The 24,113-nt window shown below is 42.4% G+C and overlaps 1 protein-coding gene across 1 annotated transcript; it reads left to right on the top strand.

Annotated features, from left to right (window-relative positions):
- The first annotated feature begins 3,819 nt into the window (after window positions 1–3,819).
- Window positions 3,820–22,283, top strand: htr1d (5-hydroxytryptamine (serotonin) receptor 1D, G protein-coupled). Its single transcript, XM_062396563.1, has 2 exons — window positions 3,820–3,947; window positions 19,674–22,283. Exon 2 carries the CDS (start codon window positions 20,621–20,623, stop codon window positions 21,779–21,781), a length of 1,161 nt encoding a protein of 386 aa, XP_062252547.1. The 5' UTR covers window positions 3,820–3,947; window positions 19,674–20,620; the 3' UTR covers window positions 21,782–22,283.
- The last annotated feature ends 1,830 nt before the right edge of the window (window positions 22,284–24,113 follow it).

The raw sequence follows: 24,113 nt of genomic DNA, 5'->3' as shown, positions 1-24,113 counted from the left end.
ACTACTTGACTCAAACCCAGAACCTGTGTCGACAAAGCAGTTTGTAACTGATGTAAGTCAATGTCTCAGAATGCTTTGAAAACTCATATAGGAGTTATTATATATTATTGTTTATTCCACCTTTGACCTTATTTCGGGTTAAGAAAATGACAGTGTCCTATTCAGACAATAGTCTTGACCAGGCTCACATCAGATTATTGCAGTCTGTGAAAATGTGGGCCGAGCAGAGAAGAAGAACACAGAGTAGATACACCTTGATGTTGGTTACCACCCCCCATTTACTGTCAGAAAAACAAACTTTTTCGCCCTTAATTTAGAAAGCCGTATTTCAAAGTGTTGGCCCCTTAATAAGTCTTCACTGTTTCTCATCCCTGTGGGTTTTTCTCCCTTTTCCCAGAACGGAGATGATGGGATCAAAGACAAAACTCTCCATTTAAAGCTCAGCAGTTTTTATTTCCACTTAAAAGGTGTGTGTGTGTGTGTGTGTGTGTGTGTGTGCGTGCGAGTGTGTACTGTAAATGTGTGTGCAAGAGACGTGCCCTGTGTCTTCATTCCCATTTCCTCCACTTGAAGAGCTTTACTAATTAGCTTAAGGAGCTGGTATTGATTCAATTAAAGATAAAATATACAGGACAAGAGAGAGAACCAGGAGCTAAAAAATAGTTTTTAATGACTGCTCTTTCTGTGAATTACTAAGGGTCTTGTAAAATAATTAAAAAAACGTTGTTCTTTTATTAAAGTGGAGCTTTTCAGGGAATCCTCTGGGGTGTGATCCTCCGCAGCTCATTCTCCTCAAACTGTGTGCTAACAGCACAACTCAACATTTACAAATTGAAATTTGCGAGCAGTTGATACCGCAATTCTAACCATGTCTGTGTAATGCTCTTCAGATAACAGCAGAATAATCAGACCTTTTCATTACCACTGCCAACAGGTTAGGTTTTCACTCCTGTCCTGTGTTTGGTTTTAAGGGTTAGGGTAAAAAGCGGGGCAAAAAACTACTGGAGGGATTACCACAGATCTTGGTACAAGGATACGCTGTGGGTGAGTAGAAAACATTTTTGATGCAGGTTTGGATCAGGGTACAGATCTTAATGAAAATTAACCCAACTTATTTTTAGGACAGATATTTATTCATGACAATTTGATTAACATTTTGTTTCATAAAGGTTGTGTTGGCTCTTGGCAGAAGTTTTCAGTTTAATGAGGAGATTTTTGCTTACTAGGATGATAAAAGTTTTACCATGACTTCAGGACATTTGCATTAGACTTTTCTACCAAACTGTCAACTTTTCAGGGCATATTGTGATTTTTACAGACACTGTTAGAAAGGATGGTTGGATAGCAACTATTATTGATACATATCTTATAGGTTACACAAATGTATCAAGTATAGTGAAATTGAGGTTAGTTAATTTAAATACATATTAAATAAACTTTGATTATTCTCTGGGTTAGTAATTAAAGTGTTTTATCTTTCAATTTTTATCTGAAACCATTGATGCCATGGGAACTATGTGAAGTGTGAAGTTGTGTTATTTGTACACAGATCGATGAGACTGTGATTACTTCGGATATCCCAAGAAAACACAACACTAAGTAGTTGTGAGGAAACCTCAGCTTGATGGAAGTTGATGCTGGGATATTTGACTTTTCTATTTTTCCAAATATCTATGCTTTATAGATGAAAGTGCGTTGCCCAATCTTCAATTTCCATTTTGTTCCAAAAAACAAAAAGAAGCTGTCAAAGTCAGGCAACTTGGCTCTTTAAGTACAGGAGCCCTGTCGGCACATGCACTTAACTTGTACCTTCTTCAGTCCTTTATCTCACCAAACAGGAGAGGTCAAAACACGTTGCCTCTTATTCTTCATGGCAACTCATTATTACCACCCCTGCAGATTCTCAGTAAATATCTCAGCAGTGCAGGTGAAGTAAGTATACGAGTTGCTGGGATGTGGATTTATTATTCGTTACATTTCAAAGCTTCCTCTGTGCAGGTTGTTCCTTCAAACTTTTTTCTCCAACTTTACATAGTTTTCCACTTTTTTTCCAGGACACAGGAGTTGTCCTCTGCAGATAATATTGGGATGTCCATAGTACACAGGATGAGGGAGATGGTGCCCCCTGTTGGACTCCCCCTCTGGAGGACCTGCCCGTTGGTTGTGTAATGGACTGATCTCAGTTTGAACTCAGCAGCTGATACTCTCTAAAAATGGAGTGTTGTGGTGTTAGGGTCCATCTTGGATGAGGCCGTTGACCTGTAGGTTTTCAATAAGTCAAACCAGTGAACTGTTAGGGTCGTTTTGGCCTTGCTCATTGATTAGCTGATCAATAAAGACCAAGGGTGATGCAGCAGGGTGAGCTGTGGCTCAGGACATAGAGCCTGTCGTCCATTTACTAGAAAGTCGGCGGTTCGATCCCTGTTAAGCATGCGGAAATCTGTCCTGATACCGATCCCAAAATTGCCGCTGACAGCAACAGTGTGTGAGTGATGTTAACAACCTCCATGGATGGATGTGTTGATTTAGTGGTTGTATGTCTTTTAAGACTTTAGCCTCGTGTGAGCCTAGAGAAGAAAACCTCTGCCTTTACACATCAAAGAGGAAAACAGTCCTAAACTGGGCAATTGTTTGTTCAGGAATCTCTTCCTTTCATTTCTGACAATCTTCTACAAACTCTGGAGAAGTCCAGCATTTTTCTTATACAACTCTTTCTCTGGTTTAGCTCCCGAGTAACTTTAAATCTTTACTATTTTTATCAGAAGGCGCTTGACTGGTAAAAGACAGTAACAATCTTCACTCACCCTGTTTTTTTCAAACGTATTGAATGCTTTCATGAGCATTTTAAGAGTCGAACTAGTGAATACAATGCATTCTGCATCAGCAATACAGCACATAAGATGTCAACAATGTACTCAAGAGTAATGTATGTGGACAAGGTTTTAGACCTCGTGCATTTTTTATGAAACCAGTGCACACTCTACAAGATTCTGAGGATTCACACTGAAGGAACATATTGTTCCTACAGACTTTTGCTGGAGATGACGTTTAATTTTTCAGTTTTCTTTCCTGGTACTAAATTAACTTTGAGATGGTGAAATGTAATACATCACTTTTTGTTTCTTCTGTAAAATCCAATGTGAAAGGCTGTGAACTCAAGCCCATCAGTCTCTCTCTGTGACGGGACAAACAACACAAATTTGACATTTGAGTCTTGATGGGGTTCAGTGTTTGAAAACGAATTTTTACAGTAACCTCTCACTGTAAAGAGTCTGAAGGTAAACATAGACGTGTGGCATTGGTGTGATTTACTTTAATTTTTATAACATTTAGATTGGAGTGTCAAAAAACTCAACAAAATTACTGGGAAACTCAGTGTATATGTATATGTTTTATGTGTGTTTGTGTGTTTTTTAGGGTTAGAGACACCCAGTACTGCCATGAAAACCTCCCACGAACGCAGACTTGAGTCTAACTTGTTACTCGTTGACGTCTCTCTGTAATCCCCCCCCACCTCGGGGCTGGATGGTTCGCATCAGCACCATGAAGCCCCCCCGCCCCTCTCACCGGGGGTTTAGATGTCGCTGGAGTCAGCCCACACCGGGATGAGCCCTGACGCATCAGATGGGATTTCTTTTCTGACACTTTTTTACGCACCCTGGTGTTTGAACTGTGGAGCAGAGCGCCCTGCTTCTCCTGCAGAGAGGAAACCAGAGTCTGAGCTGCTCATGTTGGCCGGACAGGCTCTGGATGCGCGCTCGCTCCGTCTCTCAGTGGTAACACCTACAGAAGCTTTCCGCTGGCGCCCTCTGAATGTAACTAATCTGTATTTCGTAACGTGCGTAATGGAAGGACACGGCTGCCGGGATTTCCCTGACTGACGCTCTGCTGCGCTTTTATTCAAAAGAGAAGAGGAACAAAATCACCCAACGAAGGAATTAAACACGGTACGTTTGATCAACCTTCATTTCTTAAAAGCTTTTCTTGGCTTCCTGTTCGTTTCTTACCATTACGCACGGATTTGTGGGCGCACAGGAGACGACGTTGAATTATGTTCTAAACGGATGAGTGAAGAATAATCTCTCTGCTTGTAAGAAAGACAAAAACCAAATGTGAAAATAATAAACATCAAATTTAAAGAAATTATCGGAAATTATACCATATAAAGAGTCACAACTGAGCACCATAAGGTCACTTGTAATTAACAGTGGCATCGTTTCATTGACCCCCCATAGGAGATGAAGATGACTCACGATAGGCTATGATTAGGTCACCATATATAAAGTCCCCGTGGGGAATAGCAGGAGCTTTACATGGTTTTGGGACATGAGAGGGATGGAGAGTTTGAAATAATCCCACGTAGATAAAACCTGCATGAAGCCTCAGTGTGCCAAAATGATTTTCGGGTTAGTCAGGTTAAGACTATTAAATGTTTAAAGGGGAGGAACACACTCAGTCCAGTTCATTATTTAGTGCAGCTTTGTCATACTTTATACAGACCAGCCATTTCAGCAGTCCCTGCCCCCTCAAACATCCTTCACTCAAACTGTGATTTTCTGTGTGAAAATAATGGTGATATGACTTTTTTCTGACTTGTTGTCCTTTTGGAACCTGATACTTAACATCTTAAAGGTAAGATTGACAGCAGACAAGCATTTTTTAACATGATTTAACTGCTTTAATTTGAAAATAAGGGTTAATATCTCCACAGTGATGTTGTCTGCTGTGCAAGGTGCTTGAAAGACCATAATATTTGCATTATATCGAATCTGTTGCCTCCAACCTTCAGCTAAGGGTGCGATCCATGAAACAAATGTGGAGCACGAGAATGGAACATTGGAGATGCTGGTTATAGGTCAGCGAGTAAGGACGGAAAACTTTGTGACATTATACTGAAGGGAGAAACTGCACATTATTTAATATCATTTTAAACATTATCCGGTAAAATAGCTGTTTCTGGGCAGGGCTGTTACTATCCTCATATTATATACCCCGCTGGCATTTTCACTTTGAAGAGGTAATAGAGATATCCATATAACATGAGAAGAAGCTCCTTTTGGCCATTAGCAGCTGCTGAGGAGAAGAGGTGAGCAGCTCATGCAGGCATTAAGTCCATTTCAAGCCGGGGAAAAATAGACCTGTCCTCTGTGCTCTCAAGCTTTTCAGAAAACCCACCTGGGGCTCTCTCTTAGCAGGAAGCGTGTTGCATTTTCTGCTCTAAGTAGCCGACCGATGTGAGAGGCACTCGGCAAAATGAAAGAGAATCACCATGTCCGTGCAGTGATGATGAAAAGTACTTCTGTGAGCACAATATCCCTCCATTTCGTTTGGGAGACTCGCACATGTGGAGTCTCCGCTTTGACACTGATGCCCCCTTCCCTGTGTTCTCTCTCTCTCTTTCTCTCTCCTGCACAATGCAAACACACAAAAACACACACACACACACGCACACACTTGTACTCTTACTTTCTGGGCGTGACTGGAGACACTGAACTGAATCAACAACCCACTAAAATGACGGAAACCCGTTTTCATTCCGTGCCATCTTTGCTTTCTCCTCAATAACGGAAATGAAGATTACAAAGTGGAAACAACTAATCTTGGTTGAATATGTAATTTTCTTGCTCAATTATGACAGAGTCTTTTCCCCCCTCATCTGGGCCACGAGAGAGAGCATATCACAAAGAGGAATCATTTGTAGCTCATTAGGCAAAGTTCTGGTTTAATAATTAATGTAGGAACAGGCAATTAATGCCCGACGGTTTCGCGAGTGCATGAAAGAGCAGATATGTATAATGTCTTATTACATGTAGAGGATATCCTTATTTATTTATTTTGAAGTCACCATCTATTCATCACTTGCCTGGAGCTACCTGGAGAGTTGAGCTGAAACTGAAATGCAGCCCTCCCTGCTTGGACAGTCCCTCCTCTCACTCCAGGGACAAGTGATATGATGCAGAAAGTAATTGGACTATACAGCTGTGGACATTTTCCTGATATTTTCCTCTTGCGGATGCAAATGTCCAAGTCAAGTGTTCCTGGTATTTTCAGGGACTTCTCCTGCCTGCCGCCTGGTAAAATATCAGAGTGAGCGCATGTTAAGATAGAGCTGGAAAATTCACTGTGAGCTATGACGTATGTAAAACTGACAAAATCCAACAGGAATACAGATTATTAATGAATTTAAAAAAAAGTGCCATACACATGGAAGATGCAGACAAAGACGTTAATGAGAAACGAGTCTGCGGTTCTCTGGAATCCAGATGTCTTTTTTTGTAGTCCTTTTTCTGTTACCAATTAATAAAAACTGGAAGCTTGACTCATGTGGACAAGCTCCTAATGAGACATACATTCCTCACATCAAGTCACCAGAGATATTAATAACACTTTGCATGTTTGCTTCAGTCTGATAAAGCTTGTAATTTGACCTGAAAGTAACCAACACGTAGGACTGAGCTGAACCCCAGGAAGCAATAAGCAGATGTATTTAGTTGCATTACAGCCTCATTACAGCCTCATTAAACGTTTGTCACTACTGTACATTTAAAGTGTGAGAGAAACTAAAATATCCATGTTAGAAGATTGACCAGGATATACTGAGAGTAAAAGGATGAAGAGTTGAAGAGTCAGAATTGGCCCGCCATCGTCATGTTAGAGAGAGAGGGAGAGGGAGAGAGAGAGAGAGAGAGAGAGAGAGAGAGTTAGAGAGTTAACTATCGTCTGCCGAACTGAACCTCGCTGAGCTCAGAGCGGGGAAGTCAGACACCAGGTCTCAGTGCAGGATTAGTTACAATTCCCATGACGACTATAACTGAAATCAATGTGCTGACTAGAGGAGCGCTCGGAGAGATAATTCTGCTGACAGGGCTGATTGGCCACTTTATCGGCATATTGCATGTTTTAGGATCATCAACGTGACATTCATTTGCCATGAGCCGTGGCCAGAGAAGACCCACCGCAGGACCCTGAAGCTGCACCCCCGCTGCTGCACAAAGGGCTGCTCACCTGTTTATTCAAAGTGCTTTGAAGTTGCCCTTGTCGTTGTCCTCAGTGCCCCCCCTTCGTTGGTAACACACTGTCACGATCAACAATACATCACTTACATGGATGAGTCCCTGGTCGGCTGTTTATAAAAAATCTATAAATACTGAAAGTAGTGTGTGACCAATAGGCACCAGGTTCAACAATGCACTTCCCTGGGACCATAACAATACACATGCCGAGTGTGAAGGTGATAACATGAACCGTATGCGAGCAGCATCAAGATGGAATTTTCAAAAATGATTAAGATGCCCTTCCTCTCCATGTTAAAGACATTGACAAATGGGGTTTTACAAAAAGGACAAGTTCAGTCGTTTTTGGAGGATGCCAGGTATGACAACGTGCAGTGCAGGAATAAAACCTTCAATCTTAAAGACTAGAGCCGAGGCTGCAAAGGACCTCAACTGCTCAAAACAACTATATGCCAAAAGAATCATGAACTCCAGAGACTTGTGGACGACTTCAATCACAACTCAAAACCTGGCAATCATCTACTGCAACATATGGACACCGAAGCCCCTACGGTTTTCTGCAAAGGCCGGAAGTCCTCAATCGGGCATAGGAATAAAATGCGCGCAAGAATGAATGGAGCTACCATCATCCTTCACCTCTACAGGGAAAACTTCAACTATGAGCCACATAGGACAAAGAAATATGCTCAGTTAGCAAAACCCTGAATTTACGGCAAACATGTCAGGAATGAAAAGATGGCCCCAATACACAATTATTCCAAAAGAAGCTGCCAATGTGGATTCCCTTCTTTATGGCAGTTTCAAACACGTCCAACTCTAACCCCCTGGGAACATTCAGCGTTTCCTGCTTAGTATTGTGGTGGAGGAGCTCATTCCAATACAAGTTATGAGTTCCTCCACCAGTTTCAGAAGCAACCATTAACTTGTTTACCTTTTTAAGAGAAACATTAGTTTTTTTTTAAAGATTTACCAGGCGAGGAGCGGGAGCAGCATGTTGGCAGAGCAGCAGATCCAGTGTGTCCACACAGGGGGCGTTTACAGACAGTATTGATTTCATGTCAACTGCATGTTGGCAAAGCTCGGAGCTCGATATACCATCAGCTACACATAGAAAACGATGAAAATCCAGTTGAAATGTATGAAGGCACTCAGATTAGCAGATGATCAATAGAGCTTGATCGCTTCACACGTAGATAATGAGATCATCACGGAGAGAAAAGCTGAGTTTTTTACATTGTCAGTCAGAATCAGAGGTACTGATGTGTGAGAGCAAAACTCACCGCTGCACTAAACACCAGCTGGAGTTAAGTTGTTTTTCTCCAACTGAATCTGAATCAGGTCTAAGTTTAAAGGTGCCAAAGTGCTGATGAGCTGGACCGGAGTTGTCAATGGCCGTGATAAGACTGGGCCCAATTTCCTTTTTGGAGAATCTATGATCTAAGATCTCTGGCAAGAAAAACGCATTTGTAAGAACGTGTGCAGAATCGTCTAATTCCCAGACCTCATCACATAACCCCAAAGCTGTAACATATAAGGAAGTCCCACAGCTGGTTTTATATATGGAGCATGGACATTTGTAAATACGTGTGAATGTGCTCTCCTCTCTTTCATTCTGTGCTTTACCTTCTCTCATCAAATCCTCTCATCACTATTTGTGCTGCAGAGATTTCTCTTTAAACTGGAATTAAAGCAATCCAGAAAATTGGGACTATATCAGTGGTAATCCCGTCGGATTTACCGGCAGGATTACTCCCAAGGGATTGGACTCGGCGTGAGAAAGCAGTTTTTCACTCACTAAATAACATCCCTCTGCCCTTTTCTCTCTCTCTCTCCCTCTCTCTTTCTCTGTGTGTCTCTGTTCATCATTCTCTAAACCACTGTTTCAACAGAGAGTGTGATCCACTTCATTGTAGCGAGACACTGCAAATTTTGATTTTAACCTCAGAGATCTGTTTTTATCCATCTTAGTTTACCATTTTCCTGAATCTTCCTCCCTTTAGTCATTATAATTCTCATGTTCTTCTGCCCCACACCTCCCTGTCTCTGACTAATCCGCCGTCAATACCTGCGTAATTGCAGCTGAATCCTGAGATTGGCCCCTCCAGATGACAGTCCTAATGATAGATCAAGACAATGTGTCAGTCACCATCACAATGACAGCAGGGGTCATATCTGAATCCATTCAAGCATGCACTCAGGCCATGAGTGGTCAATGTTTTGAGTTCAAATTGTTGAAAGACAGCCTGTTTCTTGAAGGCAATTAGAGGGGGGGGGGGGGGGTCCTATCTCACATTTTCCAAGACACTGTAATTTGTTGACTGAGACCTTGTACGGAGAAATGTTACAAAAGAGAAAAATAAAACAACTCTATAGAGAAAAATACTGTGTTTTTTGAAGGATCTGCACACTATAGTGCACATCAGCAGTGTTATATGAACCATGTGAGGCAGAGTGCAAAAGCCACAACATAATTAGAGCTTTTTTATATAGATGTTATGTTGTAATTACAGCAGCTTTTAAATGAGCCAAGTTAAGATAACACAATAGAAAATGACCGTTATTATTAGTTCCAGCTCTAATAACTCTTGTGCTATCTTGCAGATAATCAGTGTTTTGTCTGTACTGCCACAGCTAATAGAGAAACATGCTTTTTTGCAGGGTGATGCGTAATTATACATTTAACCAATTTTCTTTATACAAAACTAGAACATACACTTTCCAACACAGATAGAGAAAGGTTGAACATACTGTATTCACAACGTGGACTGACCCAAGCACATTCTGAGATGAACCCGACAAGAACCCGACAAGCTGGGTTCGGGTTGGGTTCTGTCATGTCCGCTGGGCTACCTACTTGATTTTTTACTTTGCGCTTCCCTATTATTGGAAACACACTACCTGTTGGCCAAGTCAAAACTATAAGAAGTATCATGGAAGAGCCACGTATAGAAACAGACTCATTTACTAATTTCCTTGTACTGCAAATGTTCAGTTTGAGGATTTTCTTGGCGTCTAGTGATGAGGTTGCATATTGCAAACAGTCAAACAACCCTGGCCTCATCCTCCAGTGTGTGGGAGATCCTACGGTGGCCCTCAGTTGACCCAACACCGTGGAAGGCTATCTTTAGAGCCAGTGTTTGGTTTGACTGGAGGGCTACTGCAGAAACATGGTGGTGCAACATGGCGAACTGCGTGGAAGAGGACTTGCTTCTAGATATAAAGGGATCCTTCTAAAAGATCAGAAACACAGTTATTCTAAGGTTCAAATAGATCACCATAGAGCCCCTTAGATCCTTCACCTTTAATTGAGGACAAATGCTTTCTAACATCTAACTTGGTGGTATTTTTGTTTCTCCTGCTGGGTCAGTAACCCCTCATTATTTCTGTTACATTACAGCACTGCTCTGACAACAATTTATACACACGGGTCATATGTTCTAGATGTTCCCTTACACCACTATACTGACAGTATAATTTTAAATCCCATCTCTACTCTTCAGGAACTTTTTGGTAAATGAAACTTTGCCACAAAAAGAGTCCAGGTAGCATTGTTAATTATACTAATGATCAAATCTCATGAACGGACACCTGCTTGTTACCAGATTGCATTCATTAGGCTGCAACAAGCAATTCAGCATTTACTCCAGCGTTTGGTTAACCCGATATGTACACGCTCGCACCAGTAAACCCCAAAGAGAGATTTACGATGAAAATAAAAGAAGTATTCCTGTTTGAGGTCCACATGACAATTATATTTCAAACCCTCAAACAGATGCAAATCAGGCACAATGTCAGAGCTTTAGGACAAGCTCCAGAGCAAAGTAAAACAAAGCTGTAATGAGGACAGAGACCATGACGTAATATCCATGTCCTCTTTTTGACATCATCTTGTTCTGCTGAGGTTCAGAGCAGGATTTAAAGTTTCTCTTAATTGGTGACTTTCTATGTAATTTAAATTTCTCCTGTGTGTTAAAATACTTTGGTATGGTTGAATTATTTTATTTGATTAAAGAGAATTTGACTGAAGCTGGTTTTGAATGGAAGGTTTTTAAGACTTTTTAAGTTTAATGAGTTGATTGGCTGCGCCATCTTTTAAAGTCAAGATGTCCGAGTTTCTGTTCCCTTTACTTACAAATGAGTTTGCACTTGTTTTCTCTGGGATTCTGTGATTCTGTAAGGATCCATCCTGCTTAATTGACAGTAAAATCAATTCGCCAGATCCACGATAGATAGAGTTGAATTTCTGCAGGCCACTTTTACAGTTTCAGAAAGAAAGGTGCAACCAGCATCAAGCCAAACAATCAGTCCCTTTCAAACAGGCAGGTGCTGGTTTTATTATTCCATACTGTCTTCTACATCAAACAGCCTGTACGCTGTTATTTTTAGTTTTTATTATTCCTCTCCATGCTCTTTCTATAATAACAATCCGTCCATATGGGGAAACTAAACCTCTTATACGCTTTGTCTTCTTCAGCGTTCTCAGCAAACATTGACTGTTTTCTTTCAACCTCTGGTGAATCAGTGCCCCTTCATTGCCTTGACTCACATACACACACACACACTCAAACACAGGAGTTAAAGATAAAAGCACTTCACTTTGTCATCAGTCAGTGATATGGATGCTAACTGCAGAGCTTCCGCACTTAAACACTGTCATGGCATCCACTGAAGACCTGATTATTTTGTGTTTGCGTGGAGGTATTATACCACTGTAGACAAAATTCCCTGCACAATATTTCCGACTCAATGTGGCTTTAGTGAACAGGTCCAGAGTTACCCACTACCCATGAGTAGAAACCATCGACCTAATAAATGTTGACAACCCAACTGAACTTTCTCCTGTTCTACAAAAACCTAAAATATCCCGGTGCTTTTGAAGTCATTTGGAGTCTGTGCAGGAGTGACAGTAGCGTGGAGCTGTGGTCTCAAGGTTCCGCCGATATTTGTGCTCGACCAATCACAGGTCAGTTTCAGTCGTCAATAAGGGCCTCACAACCTGAACTCACAGAAACCATTTTTGAGAAAAATGTATTTGAGATGCACTTTGACTCTTTTGTTTGGTCCATGTCCCATCTACTAACATGGAAGTAATGACTCCTAGGAATAAGGATGGGGATTATGACCTATATTGTGGCCAGCCACCAAGGGGTAATCAAGATGATCAGGCTAAAATTTTGAGGGCAAAACACTCTCTTTATACGCAGTCTATGGATGAAAACCACTCAAGATATCTGGTTATTTTTTGATCCGGCACCACTCTGGTTAAAATAATAATGTGGATGATTTCATGTATTAAACTGCTGCAATTTTACTGTACTACGTTGCTTTTTTCTTGGATCTGGATATAACAGTTCTTTGAAGACAATGGCCAGAAATTTTGTTAGAGTACATTTAGTACTAACCATGTTCTAATCACAGGTTTGTCTCCTCTCTCCACGCTCGTCGGCTGCTTGGTCTTACAATCTCCTCTGCATCAGCTCATCACAGTCCCACTCTTTAAGAGTCGGCATCTCCTAGATGTCGTAGGTCTGCACTTGAACTGTTCCACTCTAGATGGGGTCCTGTACCTTGGTCTATTACTTTGAAGTAGTTTGAAAAAACAAGTGGTGTGAAGAGTCTCTGCCGTAGTGGGTTTTGAAATTTCTGTCAGACAACTCACGTTTGATCATGTAATATATTTATTACAACAGATTTAGTGTTTGGCGTCTAGGCTCCAACTTAATCACTCCCCCATATGATTACACAGGAATGATGGGAGTGATGAGCAAATACTTGTAACCCCCCGTTGGAGCCTACAGGTGGATGCTGGGCCTACAGGTGGATGCTGGGGTGGTGGAGGGACTGAAGCAACAGGTAGCAATACTGCAACAGCAGTGCGAGCAAGAGGGGTTGATGGGAAATGTCTCTCTGGTTAAATAGACCACCTGATAAGGTGGGTGTGTATTATAAATGGTTGTGGAGATTGAGGTATGTCACATGATGTATGTCACGTGATGTATGTAACGTGATTGGCGCAGTGCAGCTCGAGTTGCCTGCCAGAACTAGCTCGCAGGCGTCGCCATATTTGTGATGTAAGTTTCTGAACGCTGCATTTTGACTTATGAGAATGTCTTCAATTGTAACCTCTTAAAACTGTGAAGAACTTTGGAACTAATCTGTTTCGAGCCTCGGAAAATGCTTAATTGTCCCATTTTCAAGAATCTGTTTGCCTCTTATCGGCTTATGGACGAGCTGAGATTATCCTTCCCAGCTGTTGTAATGAGTCCTGAGGTTTGGAAACCCAGTGGTTTGATCAGACCAATGACACTTCACTCCCTTACACTCGCTCTACAGCTCATTTGTTGGCACAGGAATCAGCCACCATAAGTTCCATGAACTTGCGAAGCCCCTTCAGTGTCATCCCGTGTCTACCACTAGGAGGATTATATTGTTTGGTATTTTGCATTGTATTTGTGTGTGTGTGTGTGTTTATGTGGGTGGGTGGGTGATTGTGCACGTGCGCGCTTGTGCACACATGCAGCCCACACAGCCTCAGAAAAACACCCACGCTCCACACTCCCAGGCACCTGCAAACAACTGAGATATGATAAACCTTGGAGCCCTCTATAATGTGATTCCATTCACTACCTTCTGTCTCTCAGCGCGACATGGCAGCGCGTTACACTTCACGGTCTCCATCGCCCTGCAGTCTGTTTTGATTTGTATACTCTTGCACTTGTAGGCTATACTTTAACAAATAATCGCTCTTAAGTCATGTTGATTGTTCAGGCAACTAATCAACTAATTAGAGTTTAATTTTCCCTCTCATGATGCAGCTCAGTCGTCTGTATTTCAGGATTTGCATGGCACTATGCAAATAAAAAATAAAAAACTATGTCTGTCGCCAAATTAAACAAAAGACTCCTTGATTGCACATTGACTGGAATGACAAGCAACGTGAGCCAAAGTCATTCCTGGCAGAGCTGACTTGGCTACGAGACAGTTAAAAGGCATTTACCTACTTGGAACCACTGAACAATGATTATTGATGGGGATGAGTTGTTTCTGCAGGTTTTACTGTCAGGCTAATGATGCTCAACACAAAGTAAAAGCAATCTGAGGATGATAACTGAACTCATTACCTCCACCAAGGATGTTGTGTTTCACCCCTTTCCACGTCTTGTTGTTTCTTGGTTGTTAGGTTTGTGTATTTGTCAGCAGGAATACACAAAAAAGTACTGAACAGATTTCCACTATACTTGGTGGAAGGATGGGATATGAGTCAAGAAAGAACCCATTTAACTTGGGTCTAGATCCAGAAAGCGTGATCTTCGAACCAAGGCCTGTCAGGTCCAGTGCAGACAAAAGTTTGGGATATCGACAAACATTTTTACAGTGCAATTTCCTGTAGCAGGAGAAAAAATTGGGCTCAGTTTGGGTTTGGACACAGATGACAGAATGTCTGTCAGGTTCAGGTTGGTTAATGCTCTTTCAGGCTCTGAGGAGTTCAGACAGAAAACTTGAGCCACATGCTGACATAATGTGGCCTGTTTTGCCAGCAGGGGACTGATATCTTGGTGTGTGCAATTCAGTGCAGCGTGATTGGATTTAAGGAGACGGTTGGTATGCACTCTCCTGACCTTTATTTTTTGTGGGAACAAAAATTAGCATTTTAAACCCTCATTGGTTCACAACATGATTCTGTACAAAGTTGAACCTCAACTGCTCTTTTGACTCCTTTGACTCAATTTACTGCATCATTCCCATCCTCTCTCTCCATTGATGTTAACTTCCAACACCCCCCCCCCTCCCCGCCCCACAAACACCGTACATCCTCGCTCAGCTACCATATAGCACACGCTTGATAAACAGAAGACAGTATCTGACAGCGGAGGTAGCGATGGCTCAACCATCTTTGAGCTAAATCAATTAGCCAGTCAATTAGCGTATCTCCAGTGGGGCCATGCAGTGTCTGCAGGCCTGCTGGGTTCACAAGGTTACGCCCATGACGACACACGTGCTTCTACACATTCTGCAGCATCTGCTGGGATTGGGCCTGAACCTGCAATGAGGAATAAATTGGATTTTTTGTTCATGGGGTGTGGTGCCAAGGAGCTGACAGGGCAGGATTGAATTCAAGGTCCAGTTTTCTTAGTAAGTAAGATAAATTAACCTCCTACCAGGCCGATCCATGCCTGGTTACATTAGATCCTCAATTTCAAAGCCAGATGTAGACGCTAATATAGGCCTCAGAAACAGTATACAGCCCAATTTAGAAAAGTCCTGTTCTTGATTGAAAATCCTTCCTCTCATCCACTCATTATGAACCTCATTATCCTATTGTGCTGTGAACCAGACCCAGAGGAGATAAGCCTCGGCCTTGACTCGTTTGATGTGTAAACAGATAAGCTATTCAGCCATCTATCCAACATGCTACTGCGCATATGTGTGTGTACGTGTGTGTGTGATGTGCACAAGTAACCCATTGCAGTGCAGCAGCTTACAACAACGACAAGTGACTGACTGATCCTCGACGGTCCTCTTACTTAGTATTCTGTATTACAGCTCTGCCACTGAGCGCTATCACCAGACCTGTAATTTATCAATCTCCTCTGCACTGATGCAATAAAGTGGGACGCCGCGAGGTGGTCTCAGCGATCAGTATCTCCGGGCGTGCGTCCACACATGATGTTTCCTTCGTTCCGGCTACAGCACACGCCAAACAAAGATGATGAGAGAAACATGTTGACGTTCACTCCAGAGGATAAAGGAGACAGAAAGAGCTCAATTCGACGTGAATAAGAGTGGAGAGTCAAAGATGAAAGCCTGTAGGAGGCCGGCGGGGTCTTGTGAAAGATGCTGTGAAGAGGAAGTGTGGGTAATGTTGGATTTAAGGGCGCGACTCACTTCGTTTTTGACCCATGATGTTTACCTCTGCTAAGGAAGTTGCATTTTCACCCCTGTTTGTTGGTTGGTTGGCTCGTTTGTTTTTTAGCAGGAATACGCAAAAAAAAAACACTGGACCGATTATCACAAAACCTGGTGGAATCTGTTTCTTCTGAGCAGTGAAAATCAGGATGAGGAGCTACATTACAAAATAGGTCGCATGTTGATTAGAAACTGATATTATTAGTTAAAATTGGAAATGATGCTGGGGATACATGAAAATAAATGTCTTTAGCTGAATGAAATAGACACTTAGTAAGTGTCATCATTCAGGCATGTATTTACATTTGGTTCAAACCAATGAGGAGCCTCAACCCTAATCTCGTAGGATTCACCATAATAATCCTTTTTGTATATACATGCATATATTTTCTTTCTGTGTCGTGCCAATGCAATTTCCCCATCCCCTCTTGGGATTATAAGACATCCTCAATTCACAAACCCATACATCTTCTTCCAGAACGTTCACAAAACATGTGGAAAAATAAGCAGAACCATAACATATCTATAAATTAACACGATAGAGAGTTTTTTTCATTTTTTCTCTTCTCCCAGGCTTTCTCCAGATAACTGGCTAATATATATTTGTCTCGTACATAAACAAGTAAGCCTTTGCACATCATTAAAATCTTTTCCATGCACCATGCAGATAGGAATAAAGGGGAACAGTAGAAATCTAAATAAAACCAGTTCTATAAATCACTGAGACAGCACATCGGACAGATCTGCTTGGTGTCTTCTGAATGAATGTCCAGTTTCCACAATCAAAGGGCTGGGCACACAGATCTTTGCATTTTAGCCACGTTATAAATAACATAATTCTCTGTACCATTTTGCGTTTTGATCATTTTTTGTCATTTCTATATAACGTATTAAACAAACTGTAACTGCTCTCCCATTGTATCAACGTGCAGGGCTTTAAATAACATGTCTTGATCCTAGACAAAAAAACAGGACTGATGCTCGTGGTTTAGGCTTCAGCAGCCGATACTAACATGCAGTGCAGATATTGACTGCTATAGGACACCATTACACTAAAACAAGCTGAGAGAGCTCTGTTGCTGTTTAGCAGCATCATTATGATTCAGGAGTCGGGAAAAGCAGCGCTGCACTTGTTTGTCTGTGTGGGTATGATCAGTGCTCTGTGTGCCCTTTGCTGTGCTGTTAAACAACATGTGCAGCTCCTGGATGGAGGGCAGCCGGCAGTCGACTCTGCCCTCGGCCATTTGAATGTCACAGTGCAGGTTTATATTAGAGCAGGGCAGAGCACAGACAAAACGTTTCCTTGTTCAATTAATGGATCCTGGAACTAAAGCTCAAGATCTTAGATTGTTACAGCTTGTCACCTATAGCAGAGATTAATTATGGACCTTGGTGACAAATCCACAGTGTTCTAGTGGTGCATGAGTATATCTATTGAAGCCTATATACCTTTTATCTGCCTGTTTTATTTGTTTATTAATGATTGGAACTAAATTGTGACTAAAAGTTCTGTATATAGATGGACGACATGACGGACCCCCAAAAGGGGAAACATTTTGTCTCTTTCACCACCTAGTGGCTGGTAGTAGTATAGGTCGATAATCTTGAATCCTCCAGGTTAGCGGATGGGACATCGACCAGACTTAAAAGTAAAAATATACTATCACAATGCGTTTTTTTCCAGTAAGCTTTGTCTTTATATACAGTCTACACATGTGACTCATTAAGAAGCAATTCGTTTTCCATCAGTAATTGGAACTCATCACCTCAGAAAGCGAAATCTGCAAAGAACACAAAAGGCTCAAACTGGTCAGTCCTGCAGTTTGGTTGATAAGAATCTTCACGTTGACCTGCTCCTGAGACAACACTGTCTCTTCCAAATAGCAGCCTCTTTTGCTGTCACTGGCAATGCACAATAATCCCTCTCAAGGACCCAGCTGCCAGTCAACACTTCAACTAATGGATGTGATTTGCAGAGTCGTATCAGGAACAAACACGCGCTCAGAATTATTTGTCTTTCACACTTAAAATACGCCAGCAGGATGTGATTTGTTAAGTGTGAGGAGGCAATTACTTTTTAATTACTTTAATTTACTATTATTTTGTTGATTGTTGCCCAGCGGGGTTGTTCTTTACTGTTCCAAATTCACTTCACACATAGCTTGTATAGATATGTGAAATACAAAATATCCCCCAAGAAATTAAGTTGTCAAACCTCATTCCAACCACCCAGTGTGTTAATTTGGATCCCTATTCCTCTCAGTCATTTATTTTAACACTTTTAAAGGATAATATATTTTATGTTAACCATTTACCATTTGTCCCATTGCTGATTAAGGCATGATTTATGATTGCCCTGTGGGTTGTGATACAACAACAAGTGGTTTCAACAGTCAAAAATCCCCATTTCAGCTGCACTGAGTCCATTAAATGTGTCACTTAATGCATATTTGCCTCTGAATTACAAAGGGTCACTATTCATGCTTCCGCTTTTAAATAATACATTATAGCCGTCCTCATCTATAGATGCAGAGCTGGAGGGGGGGAGTGTCTTCTGTGGTGATTAACACATTTGAAGTTCTCGTCCCCCACTGGGCCATAACACCACATTTCACTTCCTATCTCCCTCAGTGTAGTTGAAAGTGAGTCAGCTTTCCAGCCTTGTGATAGTGTTTCTTTACCTGGAGGCAGCATGGTCAGTTTCTCTTTGTACCTCAGTGATCCAGCTCCCGAGCCCCTCCAACGGTTAATGTGAAGCTAGTTTCATCCGGTTTATATCTCAGCAGTCTGTCGTTTGCCTTGTCAGTGAGGAAACAAGTTTAGGTTGCTAGTCATATTTTGTCTTTTTTTTTTTTAAATGAATCAATGGTCAAGGGCGTGGTGACCCCATGTTCTTGTAAACATGATATATCAGGAACAGCCATTACAACTGGCACACACATTCACTTGTGTGCAAGGAACATTAGAATTGGGAGGTCAAAGGTCAAGGTCACATAAACCTCACCAAACAATTTTTTGGTACAAGGTATTTAAGAACACCTCAAGAGAATCCTTTATAAATTACTTAGACTAACAGATTAACTGATATACAAATGTTGTTTGTCAAAGGTCATGGGTGACAGTTGCCTAACAAAATGTTTGTGGCCTCTTGAACTTAAAGCTCAAATCTACTGTTTCACCAGTGGTACTCAGAGATGAACTAATTAGATGTCAGGGGTCAAAGGTCATTTGGACCTCATATGAGTCTGGAAAAAAAGTAGGTGGACTGAAAGTGAACAGGCCAGCGGAGGAACACACCAACAGATCACACATTTTAATAAACGACAGTAATCTGACACTATATTCTTGATTGAAATGGTCTTAATGGTAAACATGTACACAAAATTTTCCAGTGAAACCGTTACTCTGTTGTTGATTGTTTAACATAACTGCTCTTTCGATGAAGTGCCTTTATACTCTGCTTTTGCTTGTCATGGAGATTTCAACTCCAGTCTTACAAGAATTGCAATAAACCAACACACTGGCAGAGGCTGTGTGGGCGTTGAGTCTGTGTGTCAAGTCATGACGCTCCACTTGCAGGTCAGGGTTGAGTTTACAGGTTGTTGGATTGTATTTACTTCCCCTAATGTGTAGGTGGTTTGTTTGTTTGTTTGTGTGTGTGTGTGTTTGCAGAATATGGGGGAGGGGATGACGGTGAAGCTGCAAGTTACTAATCTTCCTTCCTATTTTTCTCTCTCATGTTGTGGCTCCCAGGGCGAAGCTGCTGCCGAGGAAGCTGCGTGAAAGTTGACCACAGTCGTCTTTTCTGTGCGGACACTACAGCTGAGAGTTTACGGGAAAGACCACGTCCGGACTCGGAGACCCCAACACACACGCATTCAAAGACAGGGAACCACTGAGGGGAGAAAAACAATATGCTGATCATCGCATTTTAGTGGAAGTTTCTGTATACCTGACAAAACCACATGGATCTCAAACACTTATCTACACGCAGACTGGATAACGAAAAAAATGTGCTCGTCTTGTTTTGATGGCGATGGTGTTTTTGCACTGTTCTGGCTTCCCAGTATCATCGAAGACGCCAGGCGCGGCCAAGTTTCAATACAAACCTCAATTTAGAAGGCTCCCACGCAGACTTCGGGATAGATAAGAGCAACAACAAGCAAACCTGTGTATCTGTCGTCATCATCTTCCTACATGCAGCTCCCTGCTTGGCTTTATTGAAGAGGAGGAGCCCATTAAAGCATTTGAGAGATAGCGGGGTTTGGTCTGAAGGTGTTGTTGGCGGCTGGCTGCTGGTTGGAGATGAGATAAGAGCGCTGGGAAGAGAGGAATTAAGTGACTGTCTGACGGGAGCTGAATATAAATCAGGACTCATCTCTCCTGCAGCTCGGCCAGCGAGGCAAGAGAGAGGAGCGAAAGGGACAAATTGGTAGGTTTGGTTACGTGAACATTAGTGTAAACTGTCGCTAAAGGTTGGGGTGACTTCACATTGCAATGCACAAGATGGAAATTTAGGGGAAAGGTTGTGTTAACTACTTAAAGCAGGATAAAAGAGAACTTCTACAGCCGAAACTAGCAGTGCCACACCGGACTACCTCAGCGCCATGTCTGAACTGATCTGTGCGCAGTTTCAGATAATACGTATGAGGCTTTACCAAACCTTCTAGAAACAAGGTTTTAACAGGAGCATAGGTGAGATGGAGCTGAATAACAGCTCCCTGGACTACTTCACCAGCAACTTCACAGAGATCCCCAACGCCACCAGCACTCCGCCCTGGAGCGAGGCCACGCTGCTCGGCCTGCAGGTCTCCCTCTCTGCGCTGCTCGCTCTCGTCACCTTGGCCACCGTGCTTTCGAACGCCTTCGTCATCGCCACCATCTTCCTGACAAGGAAGCTCCACACGCCCGCCAACTTCCTGATCGGCTCCCTGGCCGTCACCGACATGCTGGTGTCTATTTTAGTCATGCCGATCAGCATCGTCTACACTGTGAGCAAGACGTGGTCGCTGGGGCAGATTGTGTGTGACATCTGGCTGTCGTCCGACATCACCTTCTGCACGGCCTCCATTTTGCACTTGTGTGTGATCGCGCTTGATCGCTACTGGGCCATCACGGACGCTCTGGAGTACACGAAACGTCGAACCATGCGGCGGGCGGCCGTCATGGTCGGGGTGGTGTGGGTGATCTCCATATCAATTTCCATGCCTCCACTCTTCTGGCGGCAGTCCAAAGCCCACGAGGAGCTGACGGAGTGCATGGTGAATACAGATCAGATCTCCTATACCCTATACTCCACCTTTGGAGCCTTCTACGTTCCCACAGTGCTTCTCATAATACTGTACGGACGGATCTATGTTGCCGCCCGCTCCCGCATCTTCAAAACGCCATCGTCCTCTGGGAAGCGCTTCACCACAGCGCAGCTCATCCAGACCTCTGCGGGCTCCTCTCTCTGTTCTCTTAATTCGGCCTCCAACCAGGAATCACACCTACACTCCGACAGCGCGGGAGGGGGCGGAGGAGGAGGAGGAGGAGGGTCGCCTCTGTTCATGAACATGGTGAAAGTGAAGCTGGCAGACAGCGTGGTGGAGAGGAAGCGTCTGTGCGCGGCGCGGGAGAGGAAAGCAACCAAAACTCTGGGCATCATCCTGGGCGCGTTCATCGTCTGCTGGCTGCCGTTCTTCATCGGCACACTGGTCACGGCCATATGTAAAGACTGCTGGTTCGACCCGGTGCTTTTTGATATATTCACCTGGCTGGGATATCTGAACTCCCTCATCAACCCTGTGATCTACACCGTCTTCAACGACGAGTTCAAACAGGCTTTTCAAAAACTCATGAAATTTAGACGGTGCTCCTGAAAAACCTTTACGCCGGATTAGAACTGACCTCTCAAGGAAAACCGGGACACAAAGACAAATCAGATCATGGATAATGATAATAATGAAAGTACTGTGCACCTAAATGTCCCATCGTGTGAACACATTCTACGTGTAAGATGTTCTTTATTTTGTAGAAACAGTTCCATGCCATAGCTCTTAACAGTATATCCATCATATAGATTTATGCATGCATGCTTAAATAGATACAAATCTTTATTCCCGAGGATTATGGGACTCTGCTTCAAGAGATAAAAGAAAGAGATTTCAAGTTTATTTCGTGTCACAGGCACGATGCTGATATTTCTTGAACTAAAGCTAAGATTTAAAACAACTAAAGACGAATGATGTAAGTGTATGTAAAGAGTGAACTCAGAGGGACTGGATTTAATCCAGCGGAAATGAAAAGCCATGAGATCTACATGTATGTTGTCTTAATCTCTGTGTGTGTACAATACTGATCCCATAAAATGTTCCAGTAAAGACCGTGAACTCAAACCTCCAGAGATTCAGTCAAAATATCTTTAAATGTGCAATTATATTAAGTGGTGTGTGTGTGTGTGTGTGTGTGTGTGTGTGTGTGTGTGTCTGTGTGTGTCACGGTACTAACTTTACTGTAATATATTTGTGTTTGGGCAAATGAGGATTGTCGATTGTTTGATATTTCTGTGGGCTCTCATCATTACAGACTGAAATACAACATTTCCACTCTAACTCTGAATATTCACCAAACGCCAGGTGTCACAGCAACAAAAATAGATTCTACAAAATGATGATGACCCCGAAACAAAAGGACCCGAGGTGACGATGAGAGCGCTGAGAGATTTGATATCTTGATGAAGATGTTTGTTTTACCACGTGAATGATTGGCTGATGCGGCAGACTCATTAGCTAATGACTAACTGATGAAACAGTTTTTTGTTTATTCCCGACCACCTCAGATTAACTGGGTTAATAAAATGCACCAACCTCTAGCAGTCACCTTGAAGTCAATCAAGCTGCACCAAATGGCAAAAAGACATCAGTCCCCTAAACAGGCCTGATCTCTTTATCAAGGTTCATGAAATGTTCCCTGTGATATTAGTTATCATTTTATTGTTTTGATTAAAAGCTAACCCCCAATGTTCAAGAAAGTGAAAAACAATTTCTGGATCTGCTTCAAAAAGTTCCATGGTAGCCTATACAGTAGTTTCCGTGTAATCACCAACACACAACACAACAAACAATACAATACAGTAGATACAGGCATCAGTTTAAAGGGACTGTTCCAATACATGCACAGAACTCAGCTGCTGTATGTGAGAATGCAAGTGTTCGAGTCAGTTGCTCCAGACATTTTCCCGGGACTTCTCCTGCCAGACCCCCTGGTAAATCTGCAGACCTATCTGCAGAATATCCTTGTGAGCCCTCGGTGAGAACATGGCAGTAAAAGGTCCCAAAGAGTGAAGGTTGATGACGTTAAATGGATGCAAAACTGACAAAAAAACACAAAAGACCACAAATATCTCAGGAGGAAAAAGAGGTGCTGTATACGACTCCGAGAAGGATGTCAACTTGCTGACAACAAGATTCGAGAGCTGTGGCGATACGGGCCAGTTTGGATGTGCTTTAAACAAAAACATGTGATTTCCACAGTGGGAGAATATGCTTTGTTCCGGCTCCTGTATGCTCCACAGCAGACACCACGCCTCACCTGAAGGTTTCTGTTTTTCTCACATTGTCCACACATCTGATCCAGACAATCTCCTGCTGCGTTCTTCATATTAGAAGATAGACATTGTTTTACCGAGATTTTCAATAGTTCACGTCTGAGAGCAGCTATATAGTTTCTCAGCTGTTGCATTTACATGATAAAAGAAGCAGCTCACAGCAGGTTTGGAATCCGTTTGGTCAACAGATCTAAATTAGAACCGAGTCAACCATCTCCGCCTGTGGAGCAGCAACACAGTGTGACCTTATGGACCTCACTCTATTTCTACCATCGATTCTTTATGCCCCTCAGAGAAGCTGCTGGATACACATGTGCTCCACACGTACTTTCTGAAATCGATGGAGCTGGGCCGCCTGCTGGGGCGGGAAATGTTGGAGTTATCACAGATCTCAGACCTCACAGCGAAGTGGGATCTTTGTTGAAATCCGAGTTCTGTGACCTTTCATTCTGAGGTTTGCTTTGACTCTCACGTCAGCTTGGATTTGCCCAAGCACCACGTTGAGTCTTTTTATTACTTACTATAAATTGGAGTAATGTTATTGATTTAAGATTCAGTAGTCTCAGAGAATCAAATCAGCCGGTAAGGTTAAGGTTCCTTTATTG

The sequence above is a fragment of the Platichthys flesus genome, chromosome 10 (assembly GCF_949316205.1).
Source record: "Platichthys flesus chromosome 10, fPlaFle2.1, whole genome shotgun sequence".
In the NCBI taxonomy this organism is placed as follows: Eukaryota; Metazoa; Chordata; class Actinopteri; order Pleuronectiformes; family Pleuronectidae; genus Platichthys; species Platichthys flesus.
Note: the sequence above shows the minus strand (reverse complement) of the source record. Positions and strands in the feature narration are given on the sequence as shown.